This window comes from Urocitellus parryii, chromosome 1 (genome assembly GCF_045843805.1).
Source record: "Urocitellus parryii isolate mUroPar1 chromosome 1, mUroPar1.hap1, whole genome shotgun sequence".
Taxonomy (NCBI): domain Eukaryota; kingdom Metazoa; phylum Chordata; class Mammalia; order Rodentia; family Sciuridae; genus Urocitellus; species Urocitellus parryii.
In genome coordinates this window covers 246,828,705-246,849,514 of record NC_135531.1, presented here as the reverse complement: position 1 = coordinate 246,849,514, position 20,810 = coordinate 246,828,705, and the positions used below count along the sequence as shown (strand labels likewise).

General features: G+C 37.9%; 1 protein-coding gene across 2 annotated transcripts in view; it reads left to right on the top strand.

The window, feature by feature from the left end:
* Positions 1–4,617: 4,617 nt before the first annotated feature.
* Positions 4,618–20,810, top strand: part of Sf3b1 (splicing factor 3b subunit 1) — a 42,075-nt gene continuing 25,882 nt past the window's right edge. For both annotated transcript variants that reach the window (XM_026399339.2, XM_077803067.1), the window contains exons 1-4: positions 4,618–4,723; positions 18,895–19,061; positions 20,009–20,113; positions 20,680–20,794. In XM_026399339.2, coding sequence (XP_026255124.1) covers positions 4,696–4,723; positions 18,895–19,061; positions 20,009–20,113; positions 20,680–20,794 — 415 coding nt within the window. In that variant the 5' untranslated portion in view covers positions 4,618–4,695. The remainder of the gene's footprint in view (positions 4,724–18,894; positions 19,062–20,008; positions 20,114–20,679; positions 20,795–20,810) is intronic.

Genomic DNA, 20,810 nt, shown 5'->3' with positions numbered 1-20,810 from the left:
TTAGAGGATGAGGAGTTAGGTGAAATGGAGCAGAGGAGATGCTGGTAAGAACAAGAAATAAGACTCTAACAAAAAAGAGTTGGGACAATCACAATAATATCTGGACATAGTGAAGTATGTGAGAAAAAAAATCAACCCCTAGTTGAGAACCACTGTTTTAGGGCTACAATAGCCTGGTAATAGTACCTGGACAATTCCTCAAAAACAAAGGACAAATTTTGCATTTCATACTTCCCACTACTAAGAGGAAAACAATATGTCTATTAGGTCTTCTTGGATTCTGGGTGGCATTAGGAACAGCTGGCTTTGTACTGTTGCTATTGTTATTATCACCAATTTATGTAGGTCAATGCTGCCTATAACAGAACACTTGTCATTAATAATTCAAGCATTCGAAGCTAGCCAACATTTCTGAACCTCTTTCAGAAATCCTACTTCTTCTCTGGTTCTAACATCCTATGTTACCCTACTTTCTACCAGTTTCTTAGTTTATTTATTGATAATTATAATAATCATTGGTAACAATGTTCCTGCTCTTGGACAATACCTCTATCATTGAGAATCCAGTAACAAAAATGTGACAGGTTTATGTATCAGCTAGTAGAAGCACTAGCAGGAAAACTTGGAAGTTTTTTTTTCCTTCTGTATTCATTATCTGATACTTTGATTCAGCAATGTGGTGTTGCCAGGTTCTGGGCAAGGTGGGCTCAGCACTATGGCTACAAAGTTGAGTAGTAAAGATCTCTGCCCTAAGCATTCTAAAGTAAAATGAAGGGCTAGGGATATAGCACAGTGGTAGAGCATTTGCCTAGCATGTGTTACTCCCTGGATTCAATCCCCAGGACCGCAGACAAAACAAAACAAAAATAAAAAATTCAATAGGCTTTATAATTAAGACGATGGATAGGTAAGTCAAAGGTTTTAGTACAATGTGATAATGGCTATGATGAAGTTATATACCCGCTGTGTTATGTAGTTCAGAAAAAAGCATCTGAGACTTCCTGAAGAACTAGCACTTAGGTTTCACTCTGTGGACCAGAAAGGTATTAACCAATTTAAGAAGAAAAGAGCATTCCATGCACAAGGAATAGCAGGTATTGGGGTATTCAATGGTATCAAGTAAGATTACTGAAGGATTTTAATCCAAGTCAAGACATGAACAGATTTAACTTTTATCAAGAGCAGATAAAAGCACCAGAGATGACTGGAATGGAGGTATGGAGTAGCAGCAGTGAGGTATAGAGCAGAGAAAATGGTACTGTCATGAACTAGGAATTAGTAACAGCTTGAACTAAGATAATTTAGGAGAAATGAAAGCATGGTCATGGATTTAAGAGATATGAAGAAGGAATATTGGTAACTTGTAATTTTAGAGGGAAGGGCGGTAAGTGAAAAGATGGAACAAATTTTATCCAAGAGGCTTAGGGAATGATGCTTTTTCTCACTGAGATCTCTATTAGAAGAGAATCTGGCTTAGATTTGGGCACACTGAATTTGAGATATGAAATATTTATGAAACAAGGGTAGACAGTTGATGTGTCAATCTAGCTATGCTATTGTTCCCAGTTATTCAAATAAATACCAACCCTGGGTGTTGTTATGAAGGCTTTGTTATTGCAATTAAAGTCCATAATAATTGACTCTAAGGGAGATTGTCCTGGATAATCTGAGAAGGTCTGATTCAATCAACTGAAAGACCTTATGAGCAGGATAGTTCAAGAGAGGGTTAGGGGGCTGGGGATGTGGCTCAAGTGGTATCGTGCTCGCCTGGCATGCGTGTGGCCAGGGTTGGATCCTCAGCACCACATACCAACAAAGATGTTGTGTCCGCCGATAACTAAAAAATAAATATTGAAATTCTCTCTCTCTCTCTCTTTAAAAAAAAAAAGAGAGGGGGTTAGGGCTAGATTGAAAATTTGTAAAAGTCATACCTGAGGCAATATGCATTTTTTAAAAAATATTTTTTAGTTATACATGGACACAATATCTTTATTTTGTTTATTTATTTTTTTATGTGGTGCTGAGGATCAAACCCAGGGTCTCTCACTTTCGAGGCAAGCACTCTACCACTGAGCCATAACCCCAGCCCAATATGCATTTTTAAAAAAGTCATCTGCTTTTGTCTCCTTACACAGGCCTAATTCAAATTTCCCTGAGTGCTTGCTAGACACACAGAGGATAACCCACAATATATTCTCTATTGAGCACCAAAATGGACATTAAAAAAACACAAATTAGATCACATTTCTTTTCTGCTTAAAACCCTCTAGTGGGTTTCTCTTTCACCTGAATAAGATATAAAGCCTTTCCAAGATCCTAGATGATTTTGCCTTGCTTATTTCTCTGGTCTCATTTCTTGCCACTCTTACCAGCTGATACCACTCTAGACATACCAATCTTCTTCTTAGAACACTTCTTAGAACATTCCCACCTTGGAGAATCCATACTTGCTCTGTCTGAAATACTCTTCCCACAAGTCCTCATTCCTTAACTTCATCCAGGTATCTGCTCAAATCTCATCTCAGATATCTCACCTTTTCTGTTCATATTCACCTTATTATCTTTTATTTTTCTTCATAGCACTTTACAGTACAGAAGTAACACACACACACACACACACACACACACACACACCACTTTTATTTTTAATCTGCCCTTGAAAGATTATAAACTACAGGAGGATACTGTGTTGTATAACACTGTGTTCTCAACACCTAAAATAATTTCTGACATATGACAGATCGTCAATAAATATTTTTTGAATGAGTAGTGAAATTAACCTTTGGCATTTGCATCTGAGCATAGTAGACACATAAAGACATTTATTGCAAGGAATTGGCTTTTGCAGTTGTGGTCACTAGCTAGTCAAATCTAAAATCTCTAGGGCAAGGTTTTCAGTGAGGGCAGGCTAGAACTCAGGCACAGGTTGAAGCTGCTGTCCACAGGTAGAATTTTTTCATGAAGGAAGTCTCAGTTCTGCTCAAGGGCCTTTCAATTGATTGAATCAGACCTTCTCGTATTATCCAGGACAATTTCCCTTAAAGTCAATTTTTATGGACTTTAATTGCATTAACAAAGCTTTCATAACTGGGGACAATAGCCTAGGTAGATTGACATATCATAAGATCATCATAGAATTTTGTGCATCTAATACTTCTGGGATACCTTCTCAGAATCTAGACATTTCTTCATTATGAATCAAAGTCAGTTCTCAGCAGACTTTTAAGTAGAAAAAGTAGCTAGTAAATGAATTAGCACTAATATTTTAACTTATTGCTGTTTTTTTTTTCTAATTGGGCCTAGTTTAGTTGAAAGAAACAGAAACCCACTCAGAGGTGAGTTCAAGAAAAGTAGTTATTATTTAAAGGATTAGCCTTAAGAAGCTTGTAGCTGAAGGTAGTTCAGGATTCAAGGTAGCTGTGGGGTCTAGGGCAGAAGTTTGGGATTTTCATTCTGTGTAATGTTATTAAAGCAACATTCTCTTCTGATTCTTTTGATTCAATAGCATACTTCCAGTTCATATTTCCAAAAGAAGGAATCTTGACTTAGCAAAAAAATATTCTGTTGTCTGTGGTTAGGGGGTCCTATATTCCAGGAAAGGTTTTGATAGATGGCTAGGTGCCTCTCTCTTCCTGGAGAACAACCCAGCACTGTTTCTTTGAGCAGAGTATGGTAAGGCTAGGTGAAATAAAACTCTAGTTTTGGAATTTGAGACATAACTAAAAGGCAGATGAAATTTATTTCAAGCCTGGGGTAGGTAGAATCTGATGTCTCCTTAGTATAGGAGACCTCTGGAAAACTTAGTACTGCAGACAATCCTGTGACAATCCTTTCACCTGTGAAGATAGGGGTGTGTGTGTGTGTGTGTGTGTGTGTGTGTGTGTGTGTGTGTGTGAAGCTAGAGAGTTGAACCCGGGGGCAATCTGAGCTACGTACCGGCCCTTTTAATTTTCTAAATAAATGTCTTTTTATTTGACACAGGGGTAAGTTGCTGAGGCTGCCCTCGAACTCCCGATCCTCCTGCCTCAGCCTCTCGGAGTTGCTAGGATTACCGGCAAGTGCTACCGCGCCCGGCTAACTTACCTATCTTAATGGGCTATTGGTGATGTTCAACAATGTTTGGGACAAACACAAACAATATTTGTTTACAACAAAATGTAAACAAAACGCCTACCCAAATGAAAATCATCGAAACAAAAATGAATCTGAATTACAGCGCGGAGGATGAGACTGTGTTTACTGTCTCATCCCTGAGCACTCCAACACCTAAGACGCGCTAAAGAATTCATTTTTTTCAGCCCCAAGACGCTTTCCAGGGAATGTGGAGAAAGGGGATAGATGGTCTGTGGTCTCTTCCAATCCTGAAATTGTAGTGTTTCCACAGCGTCCAGTCTTTTTCGCCCCGGTTTCTCCTGGACAAACAAAGCTATTTACTTAAAGCCTCTATCGCCTACCCTGTGCTTTTCTAGGGTCTTAACCAAAGCCGCCACCCAGCCGAACCCTGGCTCCTCCCACACCCACAATGCACTTCGCGGTTCCATCTAGGTGGCTGCTCTATCACGTGTCACCCGACGGAGCGCGTTCCCGCTTGGCGCATGCTCAGGGAGCAGTTGCCCGCTATTTTTCTCCGTGGCGGCGGCGACGAGCGGAAGTTCTTGGGAGCGCCAGTTCCGTCTGTGTGTTCGAGTGGACAAAATGGCGAAGATCGCCAAGACTCACGAAGGTAAGCGGTCTTTCCCTACTTACAGGCCTTTTTCGCTGACAACGTGCTAAGACCTTGTCTTCCTAGGTTTCTGCTTCTTCCTGTAGTTCAATTAGTAGGGGCCGGTCCCGCGCTTGGGGGTCGGGGCCGACTCTTTGGCGTCAGCGGTGCAGGCCACTGCCCCGCGTAATGGCGTCCTTACTCTTACACCCCCGACAGGCGCTTTGTTCCGTGTTTGGATGCTGCTGCTTCACAGTTGCTTCTCTTTTCTGGCCAGAGGGCCTTGTTTGGGCGGCTTGCTGAGGAGGATTCCAAGGCAAGGGTTCGGGGAAACGGGCGTGGGAGGAAAGTCTCTTCCGCCTCTCGGCACTGTCGTGGGCATAGTTTGTGCATCTGAGAGCCAGAAAAGCACTGAAACACGGCAGCCGCTTTTCCGGCTGCACTAAATCGAGTTTGGTTAAAACGAGGCCCGTTACTCCTAACTCGGGTAATGAGTGTCTTCAGGCATCCGGGTTACGTGATTTTTCTTGCACGAAATGATTTGGACGTAAAATCTGATAGTTTCCTCCCTTAATCACTTCTAGTGTAATATTTGTGTTTTCCTTTGCGTGACTGTTGGAGGTGCAGGCAGAAGAGGGAAAGGCATAGTACTTTTGTTAATGACCGAAGCTTTCAAGATAGTTGATCGTTCTGTGGTATACAAAATAAGGAAAATGTTGTCCATGAGGGAGTATTCAGATAAGTCAGGAAATGGGGCATGGGAAGTTGGAACAATATTTTTTTGATTTCTGACTCAGAATTCAAGATTTGCACTGAACACGAAGCTAACGAGAAAGAGACATTTATTTTACAGTCCTTCCTAGGTGTGTGGTATTAGTCTGTGAGTGTAACAGACTAAAGCTAACAAAATTTCATTCTGGTGGGGGAAATAGACACGTATATATCGTAATTATTTTATGAGGCCAAATAAGTGCATAAATAGAAGTCAAAGCAACATGTTTTGTGTAACGGAGTGATTAATTTATGCTCAGTTATTTCACAGAGGTGATGACGTGTCCCTGGTCTAAAAGGATCAATCAGATTTAAATTAGGGAAGAACATCTGAGCCTGAGAGAACATCATGTAACAAGGCAAAGAGTTGTGAAAGGTGTGCTTGGTTAGTCTGCTCTGGCAAGAAAAGAGGGTGCAAGGAGAAAATCGGTAGATGAATCTGGAAAGATTGGTTAGGACCAGAAGTTGAATGGCTTTGAATAGTTGGGATACCCTGAGGAACTGAAAATCCCAACACTTTTTAAACCTACAAGTGTTCTTAAGCCTTATTCATTTGTCTTAAGGACCGTTTTTAATGTATCTTTTGCAAACTGAATAGAAAATAGGACGATGTTGCTATTTTTGTTTTTTTCTGGGGTAGATTATTCCTATGAGGGCACTTTGTAGCTTTGATTACTTGTTTATTGGTTTCTTAACTATAACATACCCTTGGTCAGGAAAATCAGAAGGAGTTACCAGTTTCCCTACATTTTAGAAACCAGCTAAAAGCCTTGGTGGATTGCATTTTTTTGGCCAAAATTGCCATTTTATTTGGGATTATTAGTGTGAATTAAGTGGTGCAAAAGAAGATATTGGAAGATTTGGTTTTAGTATCTGATTGCTGTTTGCAAGCAAGATATTTATTGTTCATTACTGTGGGATAGATAGATCAGAGTGGTACATTTTTACAAGTACATATCATATTTACATGGCTTCTTGCTCCTTTTGTCTTGGCATTTTCCTGGAGAAGTCTATTTTTATTGTTAAGTCATTTCTATAACTTTGAGTAGAATTAATTTCTTGCTTTCTTTTTTAAAGGTTGTGCTACTGTAGATCTTAGTATAAATGTTTATTATGTTTACTTAGCAGTCTGTTAATTTTTTTTCTTCTATTTCGAGATTATTGCATATGGGAATTATGCCCTGATATCCTCAGGGCTTGATACATGCACAAATAGTTAATAAACTTTTTTATTTAAAGGCTGTACTGAGGATTGAACCTACCGGCACTCTACCACTGAGCTACATCCACAGCCAGAAAGAGGGCATTTAAATTTATCTTTGGTAGGCTTTGCTACTTCTTTTTGGCTTGGATAGATGAGAACCAGACTTATTTATGTACTGGGAAACTCCTGAACTGAAAGGAAGAAATGTTGAGTTAGCATCAATTTTTTGTAGGTTTTGAACACTGCAAGGTTTGGTTTTGGCTTTCCAATAACTAGAAAATAAAATTCCCTTTTCCTTCTCCCATGTAACAGTTTGCTCCAGAAAGTCACCAGTTGTGGGGTGAAGGATGAATTAAAGGAAGGCAGAGCAACAACTGTTCTTAGGCTGTTGGATTATTTGAGAGGATTTGAACCTCACTAGAGGGACTTTTAAAATTGTATAATACTTAATTTTTACTTCGGAGTTCATCATGTTGCTTTTTTAAGTGAAAAAGATTATCTGATCTTTTCATCCTAAATAATGTTGCTGGTGAAGACATTTCTTTGTTGTACCTTCTAGTTTGTATTTTTTTGGTGGGGAGGAGGGCAGGTAGTGGGAATTGAATTTGGGATACTCAACCACTATGCCACACCCCAGCCTTATTTTGTATTTTATTTAGAGACAGGGTCTCACTGAGTTGCTTAGTGCCTCACAGTTGCTGAGGATGCCTTTGAATTCTTGTTCCTCTTGTCTCAGCCTCTGGAGCCTCTGGGATTACAGGTGTATGTCCTCAGCTAGTATGTTTTTAATGTAATGGCTGCATCAGTTGTTTGTGCTTGCATCTTGGGAGGTCAGTAAATACTGCTTTCAGACTGAAATAGTACAACAATAGTACTTTACTGCATGGTTTTTTTCATAGGCTATTCCCATCATTGAGCCATCCAGAAACTTTTTTTTTCCCTCCTTACTGTCATAGCTTTTTTTTTTTTTTTAAGTTCCTAGGATTGAACCTAGGGGTGCTTAAGCACTGAACCACATTCCCAACCCTTTTTATTTTTATTTTGAGACAGGGTCTCTCTGATTTACTGAGGCTGGCCTTGTATTTGCGATCCTCCTGCCTCAGTCTTCTGAGTAGCTGGGATACAGGTGTTTTGTCACCGCAACTAGCTTGTCATAGCCTTTACAAATATTTCTATTAGGATCAGCCTTCACATCCTCTTTAATCAACTTGATTAATTTTTTACCCTGGTCAGGGAGGTTTATACTTTACAGTGTTGAAAGATAAAAAGAGCTAGACTTATTCAAATCAAATGTTTTGGGCCTTTTCTGCATGTTAACTTGTGTTGAGTGTGTACAATTGGGTTGGGTATGTAGCTGTGGTAGAGTGGTTTACCTAGCATGCATATGATGCTGGGATCAAGCCCAGCATTACCAAAAAAATAAATTTATGTGCATCTAGCAGTATTTGAGCTGATTTTGTATACAAAGAAAACCACTCACTGCTCTGTTTTGGAAGGGGAAAGATGGTTTAGCAAAAAATTCCATATATTGGCTTGTTTTACCATTAATTCCTTGAATTGGAAAATTTGGGTTACCACAAAGCTGAAAAAGTTTCTTTCTTAATTTTTTGCTTGAGGAATGACTGGAATAAGTAGTTTTATTATTCTGAATCTTGCTGTGATTTTTTGTTTTCCTTTATTTAGTTGTTGTCTTGATTACAGATTTCTGGTGTGAATATGCTAGTAAAAATAAAAAGGAGAAAGTAAAATTTGCTTACAGGTTTAGAAAGACTTTTTTCTTCCTGTAGAACTAATTGTTTAAGAATTGATTTTCCAGTATTTTCTATAGTGTTGAGTAAAATAATTTACACTATAGTTAGTTGTCTTATTTGGATTTTGTTTAATGAAAAGCCTGAGAATTGGGTTGCAGAATACATTTCCTGTTTTTTTTTTTTTTGGGGGGGGGGATGTCTTTTAAAAATCTCATTTGAAGCTGAATGTGGTGGCACACACCTGTAATCCCAGCAACTCCAGAGGCTGGGCAATTTAGCAAGACCCTGTCTAACAATAAAAATTAGAAAGGCCAGGGTTCAGTGCTAGAGTGCCTCTGGGTTCAATTCCCATTCCTATCTCCTCCCCAAAAGTCTTATGTTTGGGAAATACTTGGTCACCACTTGTTTCTGGCTAGATAAAAATAGATTTCACTTATGGAGGGACACTCAAAAAGGGGTCAGTGAATTTAACATCTGAGAGCTGTCTTATAACATGTAATAAACAGCAAATAGTGCATCAAAAATAATCCTGCTTGGTAGGTAGGTACGGTGACCCGAAAAAACAGATACTTGGGAATCTGAGAGAGGATGATCACAAGTTCAAGGCTGGTCTGGACAATTTAGGGGATACCCTGTCTCAAAATTAAAAGAGCTGGGGGTATAGCTATGTGGCAGAGTGCCTGTGGGTTTATGATAGAAGGAATGAATGAATAACTGTCCAAATTAAAAAACAAGGAATGAAGAAGCATCAAGGAGGAAGAAATGCTATAAGCTGGGACATATGTGAGATATAGAAGAAAAGGCACAGGAGGGGAAACCAGAATTGTTGGGAAGCAGTTAACAGTTATATCAGTGGCATAAGTTTTTTTAAAAAAATATTTTTTAAGTTATACATAGGCACAGTATCTTTATTTTGTTTATTTTTATGTGGTGCTGAGGATCGAACCCAGGGTCTCACATAGAGGCGAGGCTCTACCACTGAGCCACAACCCCAGCCTCAATAAGTTTTTTATTTTAGTTTAATTCTTAGAGCTTAGATTAGGTCTTAGTTTTTATTTTTCCTTTCTTTCCCTTCCTTCCTTCCTTCCTTCCTTCCCTTTTCTTCCTTCCCTTCCTTTCCTTCTTTTCTTCCCTCCCTCCCTTCCTTCCTTTCCTCCCTTCCTTCCCTCCCTCCCTCCCTCCCTCCCTCCCTCCCTTCCTTCCTTCCTTCCTTCCTTCCTTCCTTCCTTCCTTTCCTTCCTCTCTTCCTCCCCTTCCTTCCTTCCCTTCCATCCTTCCATCCTTCCTTCTGTCCTTCCATCCTTCTTTCCGTCCTTCTGTCCTTCTTAGGGCCTTGTACATGTGAGGCAAGCACTCTACCAACTGAATTGTAGCTCCACACCAGGTCCTAGTTTTAAAATACAAACAACGGGTTTTCGGTTATATCTTTGATGTCAAATAATTCCCAGGTAAAGTATTAGATGTTTATGTCAGATAAAGTTTTTGTAATTTTATTATCATTATTTTGAGAAAGGTGGTTTTGGGGATTGAATCCAGGGCCTTTGCATGCTAGGCAGTTTCTGTACTTCTTATCTATACTCTCAGCCTATTCTATTTTTGAATGAATTGAGAAGTCAGATATGCTAGTCCCCTAGATTATCCATAAACATATCAATGCTGTTAATTAACATCTGTCTTCTGTACCTTCTAGCAGAGTATTTATTTTTTGATAATTGAAAGTATGACAGAAGCAGAAGCCCCCTCCAAAAAGAGGGGGGGGAGATTCAGAGAAGTTAGAACATTTAAGATTTAGGATATTATGTAAAAGCTAAAAAATTCTATTTATGTTTAATAGAGGATTCCATTTCAAGAGAATATAAGTTTTTATTTTTTGTGGCATGGGGTCAGAGGCCTTGGTTTCAGGATAATGCAGGAGAAAACCAAGAAAGGAAGAGGTGAACTTAAGAAAGTCATGCTAAAGAAAAGGGGGGGAAAGAGTTTTTTTAAACTGAAAACTTCAGATATGAGAAAAAGTACAGAGAATGATGAAATTAACTCCCAGGTTCTCACCAGAATTTTAGATTTAGGGCCAATTTTGTTTAATACATCCACTAGTCCTTTTCACCTGTTTTTAAAATACAATATAATTTTAGTTTTTAATATATTATTATTGATCCATTGTAATTACACATAATAGTGAGATTTCGAGTTGCATTCCACCCATTATTTTAAAGCAAGTCGTAGATATCATTTCATCTGTGAATATCTCAGTATGTATTTCTAAAATGTGAAAATTTAAAAAATTAATGCCATTATTATATCTCAAATTAATATGACAAAATAACCAGTTAGTGTTCAGTTTTGCCCATTGTCTTATAAACTTTTTCTGTTCAAATCAGAAAAATATGAAAACAATAAAGCCTGTAGATTGTGATTCATATATCTGTTATTAAATCTTTTCAATCCAAAGGTTACTCACCCATCCTTTTATTTCCCCCTTGCAGTTGATTTGTTGCAACACCTTTGTCCCATGTTTTGCTACAGTCGGGAGAGAAAGGGGAAAGACAGCAATAAAAACATCTAGATTTCGCTCAGTAATATTGCAGTGAAGATGTCAGGGGCCGTACAGGGGTTCGGGTTGTGTCTCAGTGGTGGAGTGCTTGCGTGCTGGTTTCCATCCTCAACACAACATAAAAAATAAATAAAATATTGTGTCAAAAAAAAAAAGATGTCAGGGGCCTACAAAACAAGGGAAACACCAATAAAATTATCTTTTCTAGGAATGAGTACAGTTTTCAAATCACACTTCAGGTTTATTTTGTACTAGCCTTGGGAAGGAAATCTAACAAAGGGGTTGCATATTCTGGTTTCTCTCCTACTGTAATTTAAATGGCAATAAACGTACTCTCACAGTTTTCTAACAGCTTATCTGCTACCTGAAATAGTTTTGAATGATGCCCAGTGATATTCATATCTTAAAATCAGAGTAGCAGTTTAAGAAAGACCTTATTCTTTTACTTATTTACTTTCTTGGTACTAGGGATTGAACCCAAGGGTGCTCAGCCTCTTGAGCTACAAACTGAACCTTTTTTTTTTTTTTTTTTTTTTTGGTACCAGGGATTTAACCCAGAGAGCTTAATGAGCCATATCCCCAACCCTATATTTTAATTTTTATTTTATTTTGAGACTGTGTCTTCCTAAGTTGCTAAGGCTGGCTTTGAACTTCCGATCCTTCTGCTGGGATTATAGACATGTGCCACTGTGTCTGGCTCCCAATGCCTCCCCCTCTTTTTTTTGAGACAGGGTCTTTCTAAGTTGCCTAGGCTGGCCTCTAACTTGCAATCCCCTTTCCTTAGTGTCCATAGTTACTGTGATTACAGAGGTGTACCACCATGCCAACTAGAAGAAAGACCTTATTCTTGACAGTTTACTTCAAGCCTTTGGCATGTCTCTTGCAGGTTCTTTGGTGAATAAAAATCTCATAATCTCATGTTCTTAACTGTTAGTTTGATCTGTTGTCTGAGACTTTTTTGTTTTTGTTTTTTGGTACCAGAGATTGAACCCAGGGGTGCTTAAGTACTGAGCCACATCCCCAGCCTTTTTCTAATATTTTATTTAGAGACTTTGCTGAGTTGCTAAGTGCCCCATGAAGTTGCAGAGGCTGGTGGGCTGGCTTTGAACTCTGTCTCCTCCTGCCTCAGCCTCCAGAACTGCTGGGATTACAGGCAATGTACCATGCACCTCGCTTGTCTTAAGTCGTTTTTTAAAAACTACACTTAGACTATGACAACTCAGGATTTGAAGGACTGCCCATAATTTCAGTTTTGGGGTTTTAAATCTCCGACAGACTGGGTATTTATTCATGCTTCCTTTTTATGATTTCAGAATTTCTAGCTAAGAGTTCTACCATGTATCCCTGTTCTACTCCCAATTAGTATGTTTTACTGAAGATGAGGTGAGATGAGTATTGGGGCAGGGACTAGAAATGATGTCAGGTGTTTAGAAATCCATGTTAAATATTTCTACTCCCTTAAGCCTCCCTTTCTAACACCTTATTACTATGGAATTTATAATCTAAACTTGTCCCAGCTTCTCTTCATCTTGTTCCCTAATCTCTCCTCTTTCCTCTTCTCCATTTCATCTTTCAAAATTCTTCCTTTGTTATGTAGAGTACTTCAGCTCTTGTCTTAATCTTGTGAATATAAACCTCCCAAAGGCCTGTTTCTTACAAGATTAAACATTTACTTAGAATAGAACCCAGCAATACCATTCCCTAAGATTTTACCTAAGTGATGATAAAAACCATGTTCACATATACCCATGTAGAATATTTATAGCAATCTTATTTGTAATCATTTCAGATTGCAAATAAATCTACTTCTACTAGAAGATAAACACTATGATATATGAAATACTACTTGTTAATAAAAAGGCACAAACTTGTTTTTTTCCTTTTGCAGTGGTGGGGATCAAGCAAAGGCTTTGTGCACAGCTCATGTTCTACCACTGAGCTGAGCCACATCCTCAGCCCCAGTAGCAAAAGTATTGATATATACAGTAATATGGTGATAGGCACATTTATGGATTCAGATGGGTTAAAGTGCTAGCTCTTGGCAGTTGTTATTTATGTGTAGCCACTAAGAGGTCCAGTTCTCCTCTTGCCCAGTCACTTAGCGGAGTATATGTGTGTGTGTGTGTGTGTGTGTGTGTGTGTGTGTGTGTGTGAGAGATATGAATGTGTTGGATGACAGGGAGTCCTAAGGGAATGGGTTTAGGCTGGAACAGTGGATTTGTTTTATTTTGGTCAAAATTGAAGTAGGGAGAGATTAGCATTTTCATATTTAAGAAACTACAGGAATACTTAACACCAGTAGCTATAATTTAGTTGTTAACATTGAAAATACGGAGTTAAAGACAACTTTCTTTTTCCATCCCAGAAATGTTCATAAAGTTTCAAGTGGAATTTTATAAGCCTTTGCTGGCATGGATGGGGGATAGAAGTTCTTAATGACCCCCCCCCCCCTCCCGGCTTTAGCAGTAGTGGGCATTGAATCTAGGGCTGCTTTACCACTCACTGAGCTACATCCCTAGCCCTTTTTATTTTGAGAGGATCTTGCTAAATTGCTGAGGCCAGCCTCAGACTCAGGGAAAGTTACCTTTTTTGTTGTTGTTTTGTGCTGAGGATTGAACCCCAGGGGCCTTCTACTGTTGAGCTAGGTCCCCTTTTTATTTTTTATTTTGAGACAGGGTTTTGCTTAAGCTGTCTAGTCTGACCTCCTAAGTTGCTGCTGATACCAGGCGTGTGTCTCTGTGCCTGGTGGAAAGTTACCTTTTTATTATGAAATATTTTAATATACAGGAAAATACAGGGCAAAACCTAATGAACATTGTAACCCATAGCTCCGATTTTAATGTCCTTCCATTGCTTTACCTCTTCTACTTAGTATCTTGAAAGTGAAACTTAAGATATAAAGTTACCTTATTTCATCTGGCTCTGGAGACTTCAGGCAGGAGGATTAGGAGTTCAAAGCCAGTCTCAGCAACTTAGCAAGGCAGTTAGCAACGCAGTGAAACCCTGTCTTTAATTAAAAAAAAAAAAAAGCAACTCAGTGAGATCCTGTCTTTAACTAAAAAAATACATAAAAATGGGCTGGGAAATATGGTTCAAGTGGTTAAGCATCCACGATACCAAAAGGGGAAGAAAAAAGGTTACCTTATTTATGAATGTAATGACATAAACCTGTTTGCTTATAAATATTTGAGTGTATCATGTTTGATATTCTGGCACATAGTTAATTAAATAATTAATGAGTTTTCTAGTCTTTAATTATTCTGTTAACTTGCCTAACAAGCTGCTGAGCTTCAAGGAATCTGATATCTTAATAATGTGGATAAGATGTCTGTATAAATGTGCAGCAGTTCATGATGCATTACAAAACTCATTAGGCTTTTTAAAAAATTTTTTATTCATGGTTTCTAGCAGAGAAGGAAAACAATGCCTGGATTTCATATAATGTTTTATGAGCCTTTGTAATTAGAAAACTTGCTATTAGCAGGTACATAAAATAAACAGGTAAGTTTCTGAGTAAATATATTGTCCAAATGAGAGAGGCTAGTTACTGAAAACTCTGAGCTATATCCCAGCCTTAAAATTATATTTTAAATTGGATATTTGGTGGGCTGGGGCTGGAAATGGAGGGGTTGAAGGGCCAAGTAAAGTAGTTTCCTGGGATGTTTGTTAATGAACTGGGCTCTTGGGTTGAAAGTTCTGTCTAAATGTACATCAGGTCTAGGACCTCACCTTTTTAATTTGTGTATCAAGTCATTTTGATTTAGGTGGTAATGCTGTAGAGGAGAGAATGCAGACTGTTTGGCTGGCTTGACTAACCCATTCATGTCTTCTGCCTGAATATTGATGAAAGTAGCATTTTCAGTCATTAAAAACAACCCCCCCCCAATCCATTTAGTTAAAAATAGTATGTGCACGTTGCAGGTGGATGTGGAGGCCTCAGATTTTCTAGAAAGGAAAAAAAAATGAGTAAATTATCACTTATCCTTTAGCCAGTTTTTCTAATGTTGGAGTGGTTTTGTTTCTGTTCCTCTGGGAATAAAAAAGTGGTGCAAGTGGGTAGAGGGGCAAATGGATTTAATTTTTTTTCCAAATTTGGTGTTGGTAATTGAATACAGGGCTTTGCACATATTAAGTGCATGTTCTACCACTGATACACACCTCCAATATCCAACGCCCCCCTCCCCTTAATAAAAACAGAAACAAAATTAGAGACAAGGGCAAAAGGAATCACCTACCCAAGTGAAGTAGTTCTGCCTGCCTGTTGTAATTTTTTTTTTTAAATTATATAGACACACACAATACCTTTATTTATTTTATGTGGTGCTGAGACTTGTGCCTCACACATGCCAGGCAAGCACTATGCTACTGGGCTACAGCCCCAGCCCTGTTGTAATGGTTTTGAGAGATGCGACACAGGAAAAAAGTAATACCAGTGGAGATGGTGATGTGACACACTGTAAGAACTTTGAGATCTGATTAAAAAACAAACGAACTGAGGCTGCTGAGTTTGGCAGTAAACCCATTACATTACTTTGAATTCCTTAAAACTGCTCCTGCTCCTTTTCATAAGGGGAAATGTGGCCCACCTGTGCTTTGGACTGAAAAAAGTTGTTACATTTTCTTTTTTTTTTTTTTTAAAGAGAAGAGAGAATTTTTTAATATTTATTTTTCAGTTTTTGGTGGCCACAACATGTTTATGTTATTTTATGTGGTGCTGAGGATCGAACCCAGCACCCCGAATGCCAGGTGAGCGCTCTACCGCTTGAGCCACATCCCCAGCCCCCATTTTCTTTACCATAACCATCTTAAGGAACTGTAGGATGATTTCTTTTTTAGCTGGGGGGAATGGGACTGGACAGCTACACGATGCCAAGAATCTTTTGATTCTTGCAGCTAGTGAATGAGCTTTTTTTAAAAGTGCCTGGTATCAAAGGGGGCTTAATTCAGTTGGACAAAGGGTTAGCAAGAATTGTGACTCTTTGTTAGGCCTTAAAATAATAATTTGCAGGGCTGGGGTTGTGGCTCAGAGGTAGCAGTGAGGCACTGGGTTTGATCCTCAGCACAACATACAAATAAAATAAAGATATTGTGTCCACCTATAACTAAAAAGTAAATATTAAAAAATAATTGGCAGGGGTTGGGGTTGTGGCTCAGTGGTAGAGTGCTCGGTTCTGGGAGGTGCTGGGTTCGATCCTTAGCACCATATAAAAATAAATAAAGGCATTGTGTCCAACTACAACTAAAAAAAATAATTTGCAGTAGAAACTTATTTATTTATACATCTATGTATTATTAAGTTATCAAAACGAAATTAATTTGTAATTTAAAGTTACCTGGTATCACACAGGATCAGGCGAGAACTGGATGGAAAACTAGTCTTATATTTAAAGAAGACTAAAGAAAATGACAACAAAATGCAATGCCTGGTTCTTTCGTTTGTGGGACAGGAAATTGAACCTGGGGGTGCTCTACCAGCTGAGCTACATCTCCAGTTCTTTTATTTTGTTTTGAGATAGGATCTCACTTAGTTACTGAGGCAGGCCTTGAACTTGTGATTCTGCTGCCTCAGCCTCCTTAATAACTGGGATTACAGGCATGTGCTACTCTGCCTGGCTTAGTGTCTGGTTCTTGACTGGATTGTGGATTTAAAAACAAAAAACATAAAACAAAATCATCTCTAATCTTGGATGCTGCTAGGGCATTTGGGGAGATCAAAGTGAATGCTGTTGTGGTTATGTAGGACAGTGTCTTAAACATGGAAATATATGCAGAAATCTTTAAGGGTAAAGTATCTGTAACTTAGTTTTTTTAAAAAGATATTTATTGTTTAGTTGTAGCTGGACACAATACCTTTATTTATTTATTTATTTATTTATTTTTATGTAGCCACAACCCCATCCCCTTTGTAACTTAGTTTTAAATGTTTTTGCAAAATTTACATATATACATACATTTGTTCTATCTCATACAGAAACAATTGATGAATAATAATAGATGGAGAAATATGGTGGAGTGGGGTGAGGGGTATAACTCAACAGTAGCTTGCTTACAAGTCCCTGGTTTTGATTCCCAGCACTGAAATAAATGAATAAATAAAAATTGGGGGAAGTTTGGAAAGCAGTTGAGAAAAATTGATGCTTCATTCACCAGATGTGTTTTTTGTTTTTGAGGGGTTTTTTTGTTTTGTTTTGTGGTGCTGAGGATCAAATCCAGGGCCATGCTCATGCTAGGCAAGTGTTCTTTCACTGAGCTACACCCTTGGTCTCAGATATGCATCATTTAAATATCAGACTGATGGCTTAAGTGTTTAAAGGATGAAATATAGGGACTGGAGTTGTGGCTCAGTGGTAGAGTGCTCGCCTAGCATGTGCGAAGCCCTGAGTTCGATCCTCAGCACTACATATAAATTAAGGTATTGTGTGCAACTACAACTAAAAGAAACATTAATAAAAAGGATAAGATGTAGCAAGAGTTAATTCATTTATTGAATACTTAAGCATTTATGTTTATTGTCTCATTTAATCCTTAAATTTTTTTATGTTGTAGAAAACTATACTCATAGATTAAGTTAATTATTAATTAGTAGAGAGAGCCATTATTTGAAGGGAGACATTTTGATTCCAGAGCTTAATTAAACTTAATCACAAAACTATGGAGATGTTGATTGCAGCCAAATCATGTAGGGCTGTTGTCTTTTTTTTTTTATTTCTATGACAATGCACCTGAGGCTGGGTATTCTACACAGTAAAGAGGGTTTATTTAGCTTACAGTATTAGAAGGTAAAGGTTCTGGATTGAATACACCCATCTGTTTAGCCTCTGGTGAGGGTCTTGTGGCTATATCACAACATGGTGCCTAGCATCATGAATTATGTTTAGGAGGAAGAGATTGCATGGCAAGACAAGCAAGAGAGAGTTGGGGAGGTGCCATGATCTCTTAAAACAACCCACTCTGGAGAAATAACCTACTTTGTGAGACCAGTGTTAATTAATTTCTAGGGCAATGCTACCCTAATAACCTTCCTCTAGTCCCCACCTTTTAAAAAGTTCTACCATCTCAGCACTGCCACACTGGAGACCAAGCCTCCATTAAGTACATGATGAATCTTCAGGGGACAAATGATAACCAAACCGTAGCAGTCCTGAACTCCATGCTAAAGAATTTAGACTGCTCTTGTATTATTATTCAGAGTTTGGTTCCAGCTGACCAGGACATTACATGAGGGGAGGGATCTTGTTAGAAATGCAGACACTTGGGTCTGACCCAGGCTACCACATTAAATAAAATCTGTAGGTGATTTTGTTGTAATTCAAGTTTGAATAACTCTCCACAGCACTTTTGCTTTTTTAGATAGTCTTACTTTCTTGCTTAGGTTGACCATGAATTCCTGGGCTCAAATGATCAGCTTCCCCAGTAGATGGAGCTACAGATGTATACCACTGCACCCAGCTCAGTACTGTTGTGTTTACATCCTTGGTAGTGTTGAGATTAAATAACATTGAGTGAGGGCTGGGACTGTAGCTCAGGGGTAGAACAGTTGTATCGTGTGTGGAAGGCCATGGGTTCCATCTCCAGCATTCAAAAATGGGGGAAAAAGTAAAATCTTGAGTGTAGTTCTGGGTCCTAATCAATATCAATAACATCAATCTTTCAGTGAGAAAGGTTTAAAATTCAATAATTTATGAATATTTTTGGCAATCCATTCTAAGGGTGAGGATAATTTGCAGTTGTTGATAGTAAACAGCTCTTTGCATTAGTTTGTTGAGGTGAGGAGATGTATTAAATGTATATGTATTATGTGCTTGTTACAATCATATTTACCCATTATATGTGGCAGTTATTTTAAATGTCTGCATTATGTTGATACCTTTTTGGAAAAATGAAATTAAGAGCGTTTCTGTTTTCTGTCTTATAGATATTGAAGCACAGATTCGAGAAATTCAAGGCAAGAAGGCAGCTCTTGATGAAGCTCAAGGAGTGGGCCTTGATTCCACTGGTTATTATGACCAGGAAATTTATGGTGGAAGTGATAGCAGATTTGCTGGATATGTGACATCAATTGCTGCAACTGAACTTGAAGATGTAAGTTACAAATTCTATAAGAGCAAGCTTCCTCCTCCCCTGATTAACTCCCTCCCCATGAGAAAGCAAGAAACATGAATAGTCATAGGCTTTTTGAATCTGTTTTGGTTATTATGGAGAATGACAACCTCTCATTATGAAAATATTATCACTATTTTAAAAATATATTTTATGAAGCTTATATTTTATCCCACCATCCCAAACATATAGATGGGGTTAAATTTCTAGCTGCTGTTTTTTTTTTTTTAATATATATGTTTTTAGGTATAGGTGGGCACAATACTTTTATATGGTGCTGATCGAACCCAATGCCTCACACATGCTAGGCAAGTGTTCTACCACTAAGCCACAACCCCAGCCCTTCCAGCCATTCTTTTGTGTGATTTTTGTAACAGACAGACTTTATGTGTTTAGATGCTCAAACTAATTAGTCAAACTAGTTATTATGAAATTCAGGTCATGTTTTACTTAGCAGTTTGGGCCTTTTCTTTTCCTTGAAAGAAATTTAAAAATACCAAAGGTGGAATTTTCTAGAAGCCAATCAAGGGACTAGCATTCTGAGTTCTCATAGTCTGATGGTAAGAGAATAATGGCTATATGTTCCAGAAATTAAGGGGAAAGTTGTCCTTTCGTTTTTAAATAAAAAATAAGAAGCATTAAGATCTTCAGAAGTACCTGCTGTTGCTTTTTTTTTTTACAATTGAGACTAACACTAGTATGTGACAGTGTACTGTTTATTAAATATATTATTAAGGAAACAGATACGTTTAAAATTACTTTTTATTTTGTGACCACAAAACAAACCTTTGTTTAAAAACAGTAGTCAAAAAAATTAAGGAAATAGGAAAATGTTCAAATAAGCTGTTTGTAGCTGCCAAATTTGAAATTAAAATTTCATTATGCTAATTTTTAAGTTCTTTGTTTTATTTTTGGGAATTTCATTGCAGGATGACGATGACTACTCATCATCTACAAGTTTGCTTGGTCAGAAGAAGCCAGGATATCATGCCCCTGTGGCATTGCTTAATGATATACCACAGTCAACAGAACAGGTGACCTTTTTATTTGTTTTAAAACCCTAGTTTAATGTAAATCAGTGGAAGTGTAACTGATGTGATTCTGCAATCTGTATATGGGGTAAAAATGGGAGTTCATAACCCACTTGAATCAAAGTGTGAAATATGATGTATCAAGAACTATGTAATGTTTTGAACAACCAACAATTAAAAAAAATCCTAGTTTATTCTGCTGAAGAAAAGTGAATGTTTGAATTTTTATGGAAGCCAATACACTTTAGGAATCAACTCTTAAAATGTTTTTAAGTAGAGTTGATTTAGAAGTAACACCTAGTTAATTTTGGAAAGGTAATCATTTTTGGAAGCATTGAACTGTGAAAATGTGGAGATACATATATTTGTGTATATACACACACACATAGACACACAATTTCCCTATGCCTTGTTTCTCCATATTAAGATTTATGAAATGTTAGAGACTATTTCTTTCATCAGTAGTCATGTATTAAACCTTGTGTTTTATAATGCTATGGTTTTTGTGTTTGATATTCTATTTGGTTATTTAATGAAGTGGGTTTTAAGTGAGATTTATGTCTTTTTAGTATGACCCATTTGCTGAGCACCGGCCTCCAAAGATTGCAGACCGGGAAGATGAATACAAAAAGCACAGGAGGACCATGATAATTTCCCCAGAGCGTCTTGATCCTTTTGCAGATGGTAATTCTTTCCCACT